The 6,602-nt window shown below is 56.1% G+C and overlaps 1 protein-coding gene across 1 annotated transcript; it reads left to right on the forward strand.

The window, feature by feature from the left end:
• Window positions 1-492: 492 nt before the first annotated feature.
• LOC119107944 (uncharacterized) lies at window positions 493-5,466 on the forward strand. The gene is made up of 3 exons (XM_037231537.1): window positions 493-586; window positions 3,570-3,694; window positions 5,329-5,466. The coding sequence occupies exons 1-3, from the start codon at window positions 493-495 to the stop codon at window positions 5,464-5,466; spliced, it is 357 nt and encodes a 118-aa protein (XP_037087432.1).
• Window positions 5,467-6,602: the final 1,136 nt, after the last annotated feature.

The following is a 6,602-nucleotide window of genomic DNA, read 5'->3' on the forward strand; positions in this document are numbered from 1 at the left end:
GGACGAGGATGGAGGTCTAGCTGTTCCACGAAACTCCAGAATCATTGCCAACCTGTTGGCTTGGCGTAACCCTACGGCAGAGCCTACGTAGTCCACCGTTCTCGCTCCCCAGTCTGACAGCCCACCCTCTCCACAGTCTCACTCGTGACCCGCTCCACAGTCTGACCGGCAGCCTGACCCCTGACCCGCTCGCCGGCCTGCGTGGTGACCCGCTCCCGCGCCCGGCGACGAAGCTAGACGGCCGGTCTCCGAGGGCGGCAGGCCTCGGCCGCCGCCGCAGGGCACGTTCCTGCCATGCAATTGCAGCCGTCCCCACACACAGAGCGAGAAACGCCTGACGGGCCGGCCACACGCCAGCCGGCCGGTCACGTGACCGCGGCGGCGGCGGCGGCGGCGGCGGCGGCTCCGCAGTCGGGCCGTGTCGGCGCGCTCGGCATGTATAAGAGGCCGGGGCGCGCGCCTGTTGAGGTCACACTAGCCCCGACCCGTCCCATGGCAGCCGCCCGCTCTCCTGCCCTGCCGCTGCTGCTGCTGGTGGCGCTCTTCCCGGCGGCTCGCTGCATGCCGATTGACAACGCCCTGGACGGTAAGAAGTCGCCCTGGGTGCCCCCTGGGAACTTGGGCTCCATCGTGTGGGACGCCGGGAAGGAGAGTGCTTTAGGATTTCGAGCTGTGCGCGTAACTGACTCATGTTTTGATCACGAGTTTGCTTAAGTCCCTGGTGCATAGCTGCGCTTCATGGATTCGTCTCCTGGTTATAGACTCAGCGGTGTCCTTTCTTGCACTGAGTTCGTGTATATGCTCGTACAACTGGACACCTGGGTTAAAGGTTCATAGTCTATCCATTCCTGTTAGGTACTCCAAAGGCACGGCCAGGTACATCCCCAGTAATAAGACTTCATATAAGAAAGACAGTCTTGAGCTCCTGGGTTTTCAGCATTCCGAGTTCACAGATTTTTCAACCCTGTTCACTTGTGACCTTAAACATACCTGGAAACGTCAAGCATTGATAACATAACCAATGCTTGCTTGACAACTTCGTTTCATCAGCACTTTTCAGTATGTTGAAGTCCGATAACTGTCCATAAGGTCTCTGAACTTATAATGTCCAGTAAAAAGCATGACGCTAAATGCTCCGCTTGTTACGATGCATACACAATCGACAGTGTTAGCGACATCAGTGAGTGTGTATCATCAGCATCAGTGACATCTGTAAGTGGTTGGTTTCATGCCTGTTAAGCTGCTCTTATCTGCCTGCATCGGTCCCGTTTGCCGAGCGGGCGGTTTGGCAGCGGCTGCGCCGTTCTATCCGACGATTGCGTGCTAGCCGTCGTTTTAATTCTTGAACCTGTTATCGTGTAACTGACCGCACGCTTGCGTGGCAAGACCGAAGCCATCTAAAATAGATGCTTGGAGCTTTGAGCTCCCAGCCCGCCAACAACGGATGCCAAATTGGTATCGTAAATTGTATTTTTGTTCACCTCGAGTAGTCCATGCAGGCGAATTCACAACGGCTCAGATAAATCAAGGTCAAAGGCAAACCGTCACACAGCAGCCGCGTTCACTAGATTCGCGATTCGGGTTCGCGTCCCAACAGTCGCGTTTACTCGATTTGACCCACAGCGTTTAGCTGGCAACTGGCCAAAGCAGTCAGGGTGCAATAGGGTGCAATATGCTGAGATTACAAGGCACGGCAAAATCGCACGCCATCCGTGAGACGGCATGATCGAACTCTTCGCAACAGTCTGCGCTTACAAAGACTGATTGCAAAACCATTCCTTACGCTATGAGCCATTTTTGATTGTCAAATGATTGCATTATTTACCTTCACTGCAAAGCTGGATTGCTGCCAAATGTCTCCTGTCCCCAGGCAAAGTCCTCTCCTGTGTCCTGGCACGCCCCCTACTTCTTACGCATCCAGCTGCTGATATCCCGTTCAGGGTGAATCGCTCCTGTGGTATGCCATCACCTCCCAAACATAACAACTCAAGCAGCGCTAAACCGGCTGAGCGTTCACGGCGATGTCGCCTCACGGTCCACGCCAGTGGGCTTAGCCCGGCGCGCGAGCCTGTGTCGAACGCTGACGCCACGCGACGTCGGTGCCGATCACGTGCCGCCCCGTTCTGCGGCGGCTCGTGTGGCCGGTACTGCGCGTTAATCGCCGCGTGGGGTGCGGGCAGCGGCGGCTGACTCAGCCCGGTGAGCGCAGCTTCGACGCTCCGCTATCGGCGGGGTGACGCGTGCCGAGTCCGGGAAGACCGATGTCGAGCCGCGGGGTCTCCGCAGTGACCGTCCCGCCCGCAGGAACCGGGAACCCCCCGGTGTCCAGGGTACCAGCGGGGCGCAGAGGGAGGGGATGACGAGTGGGGATCAGAGCGCCAAATTGGCATGATCGTCGCTGCCGAAAAGCATGTCACGCAAGGGTCCAAGCAAAGCATCGATGGGTGAAAGGGAGGGGCGCGATAACGTTGATGTGCTTTATTTATCCCGTACAGTCATGACATTGCACTTGGTACTCACGAATAGGGGCCGAGGGGTCCACGCTCCACGAATTTGCCCCTCCCCTTCCCCACTGGCAAGCTCCTGTCCGACCCTTTGTATGGTCGTCCATTGAAAAGCTTTGGTGTTCGGTGCACCTTGCATTCAGCACAGCTGGACGCACGTCCTCTTTACACAGCGGGTTCGGGGAATCCGTTTCCGTGAGCAGATCGCGTGTTTGGTAGCACTAGCAGTGGTTTGATGCCGTCGACGTATGGCAGGGGGTCCTTACTGGAGGTATGGGGCGTTTGGTACGTGCATCACCTATAGTTCCAAGGGCCGTCGTCGCCGCCTTGTATGGCATCCACCCTGCCCATCCTCCAACATTTGCTTATCTCCGTGTTGATTGTGAGAGGTCTGCCCACTTTACTTGTCCCGCTCATGACTGGCCCCTACCCTCGACCCCTGCGGCCTCTGACCCGCGGCCGCACCCCCAGCAGGGGTGTCCCTACTGACCCATCCACTCCCCTTCCGCACGGGCATTACCTCAGCCTGCTTATAACTGGTTCCGGCGACTTAAGTCGCCTGTCCTGGTCGGTACCGTGACCTCAACGGCCGTCAGACAGCCTCCCCCAATAGTCCCGCTCCTCCCCGCTTTCCTGAAGGCGACATGTCCGCGGAGGATGGATAGCATCCGACGCCGCTGTTGACAGCGGGACCGCTAACGGGGCGGCAGTCAAAGGTCGGCAGCGGCAGACACGTGCATGTCACACTGGCAAAGAGGGCACGGGCGTTCGGAATATCTATGGAGCTGATTATGCTGTCTGGAGGCTGCGGCGCTTATTTGGAGGTTGGCTGTTTGCTCGATTATACGACCCACGCGATACGTGATGTCAGGGACGACTTTGTAGAGAGCCGCAACCCATTTTGAGAAAGCTGACGCGGAGGTGAAATTGCTCGCCGCTTCGGCGCACTGCATTCCCGTTCACGTGTGCACGCGTGTTCTCAGCGCCACGTGCATGGAACACGTGTGTATGGCTCACCCGCCACCCGTCTCACCCGTCAGTCTCACCGTGTCCTCTGTCCGGCAGACGAGGTCCTGTTCTCGAAGCTGCAGGCCTGCTTCACGGCCAGCGGGATGGCGCAGCTGGACTCGCCGCTCGAGCAGCTGGCCGACAAGCTGCCGAGCTTGTCCCGCAGGAGGGACATTCTGCAGGTAGGCTGCTCACCCGGCGGCACGGGCGGGCACCGGGAGGCAGCCCGCGCCGCCCGCCGATACCGGACACGGCGTGGGGCGCGACGGCGGCGGCACCCTGATCTGGATGACTTTGAAATGAGCTCCGTACGATGGCGAGCCCTGCATCCCATTGCACAGAATGAATTGGGTAAAGCCGCTATCCATCCCCACCCTGTCACCTTGGGCGCCGAAGCATCACTTTGCCAGCGCTTGAAGGCTATCGGTTTCGGCGTCATATTCTGTGGTTGTCAGATGCCGTCCCAGGGGTGGGGTCAAAAGGCAGTAATACTGTGAATGGAGATCATCAACTGATATGCCAGCAAGTAAAAATAACGTTCCTGCTCGATTTCTGAAAGGCCCTAGGAAGCGTCTGGCAGAAATTGCTTCCAACTTCTGCGTTCCGTTAGAACGGTCTCACCACTGCCAAGTGCGTGATCGTACGTTAGTCATACGGCTGTACGTTACAAAACGAGATCCAGACAGGCGACCAGAGGCTAGTGACATGTGGTGACAAAACATGGCGCATACGTATGCAGTGGGCGCATTCTGCAATAATATTGTCTTTTTGTGTACATTCTTGGACGTTGACGACATGCACGCAATTTTTACAATTGTAGCAGCACCATATACCCAGGCATACAAATGTTACGTTTGTCTCCATATAATATCGACATTATAACGTGGGGCACATTCCGTATGTAAAAATGCATGAGTGTCATGTGCTATGTTCATCATTACATCTAATTTAGGGCATTGTTTATTTGTCAGCACATCTCACCGTTCACTTTGCAGATGGCCAGAAAATTCACGTGATGCATTATCGTAAAGTTATTTGCCGGTAACGGTCGCACACACACTTTTCAATTAGCTATATTATACAATTACTATATACAATTATGATAGCTATACAATTAGTTAAGCTATATTCAGCGCAATTACCTCCTGTGCATAGTCGCCAGGGTACACTTCGGTGGACTGCTCTTGGATATGCTAAGTCCTTGACTGTCGCCGTCTAGTCATTAGCCTGGAGATCCAGCTGAGTACATGTAGCTGGGTTGCCCCATCAACTGCGCCGTGCTTCATTCAGTGCCTGGTACAGCACAGGTGGATCTAGCCTGGGCGCCGACGGTGGAATGCGCTAAGCCCGCTTATTGGTGTCAAGGGCATTTCACCAGATTCCGAAGCCCGAAGCCTTTCCGACGTGTTTTGTCTGAGAAGGACGTATCGCATGCAGTTCAGACCATCTATGAGCTGTTAATCAGGTCTTAATGGGCCGATTTAGGTAGCTTACGACGGCAAATAAGCATAGAGAAGGGGATCCGGGAGGGAGGGGGAGGAGGGGATTTAAGTTTGAATCGCCCTTACGGTGCTGCACAACAGGTCTAAGCAGTGTTTTTGACAAGTCATCCTTCGCATGTTATCATGCAGAAAAGTAAGAAGAGGAAGCGAAGGGAGAGAGGAGTGGGGAGGGCACTGAAGGAGATAAATGCTTGCTTCCTTGGCACGGCTTCACGCACCGTTGGATGTGAAGATAAGTTGCAATTCACTGGTCCACAAGAGGAGTGAGGGCTCGGCGCCGGATGGGGGCTTTAATTCTGCGTGCCCATCTGCAGGGTTTCCTGGACTGTTGCTCCAAGCAGGACTTCCCCGGCATGGAGACGCTGGAGGCCAACAAGCAGGACAGCGAGGAGCTGTCGCAACAGCTGAAGTGCTGCAGCAGAAGATCCAGACCATCTACAAGAACTACCTGATGGGCACGAGCGTGGGCCTCAGCATGCTCGGCTCGTAGACCGGCCCTGTGACCCGGCGTGCCGAGAGCTCGCCAGACCCGGGCTAGGGCCGGTGGAAATCCGGCCAGATCGAGTGGTCGCCGGCCCGCCCCGGAGACGGCCCGTCCGGGGCGTGACGTCACTGGGGCTGCACGCGCGCGGCGCCGGGACACGGAGGCGGAGAGCCTCGCCGCCCGGCCGCCAAGGCTGCTGGCCGTCGCGCCGTTCGCTGAGGGTGTGCGTCCCGAGGAATCGCGCCGACCACGGGGTCGCCCTGACCTTGGAAATGCCCGAGGTGTAAGGAGGGCAAGCTCGCCTCCAGCTAGACAGCGAATGGGCTGGTACTCACACCGCATCGCTGGGCTCTGTGTAGCGTCAGCTAACTATCAGTATTTATAACTTTTTGCAGGTGGCAAATGTGCACTACACAGGCAGTGGAGGTGTGTTCATTGTCCGCGTTGTACATAATGTACATATCTAGACATGCCAGTTAGATCGGCTGGGAGACAAGTGTGCAGATAGAGACGTGACGCTCGTTTCGAACGAGCCGCATTGCGGCACGTGGATGTGCTTATTGCAATGTCTATGCCAACAAAGAAAATATATTAATACATGTTGCTTTGTGTGTTGCGTGCTTCCCATTGCATTCTGGTCCACGGGCACAACAAGGCGTGCCTCATTTGCTACACATGTGCAAGAAGTTTGCGGTTGGGTTTTCTAGGCCCGGACAAACACCGCAGTGTTATGCTGAGCGTCCACCTCATCCTAAGGAAGCCGCAGTAGGCAGCTTCGACTTGGATTATTAATAGATGCCGGCGGTTGTGGTCTCTGACGCGAGCGCTCACGCGGTAGTCACGCCGGGTCTCGAAATTCCTCTAACGACAGACGGATTTGAACCTGCATGCCATTGCCCCCAGATCGTCAGCAGCTGGCAAATGAATCGGTCACCGCTGGTCTGCTGACGGGTCGCGGTTGTTGGTAGTTTAAGTTAGCTGATATGGCAAACCCGACAATGATAGGCGTCAGATTCACATCAATTCACATGACGTCTCGGAGCATCCGCTCGCGTGGCTATTGTCGCTCCAGTGAGCTTTGACTCTCAGCGTCGTGTTAACAAC

The sequence above is a fragment of the Pollicipes pollicipes genome, unplaced genomic scaffold, assembly GCF_011947565.3.
Source record: "Pollicipes pollicipes isolate AB1234 unplaced genomic scaffold, Ppol_2.1 Scaffold_6686;HRSCAF=7923_pilon_pilon_pilon, whole genome shotgun sequence".
NCBI classification, from domain to species: Eukaryota; Metazoa; Arthropoda; class Thecostraca; order Pollicipedomorpha; family Pollicipedidae; genus Pollicipes; species Pollicipes pollicipes.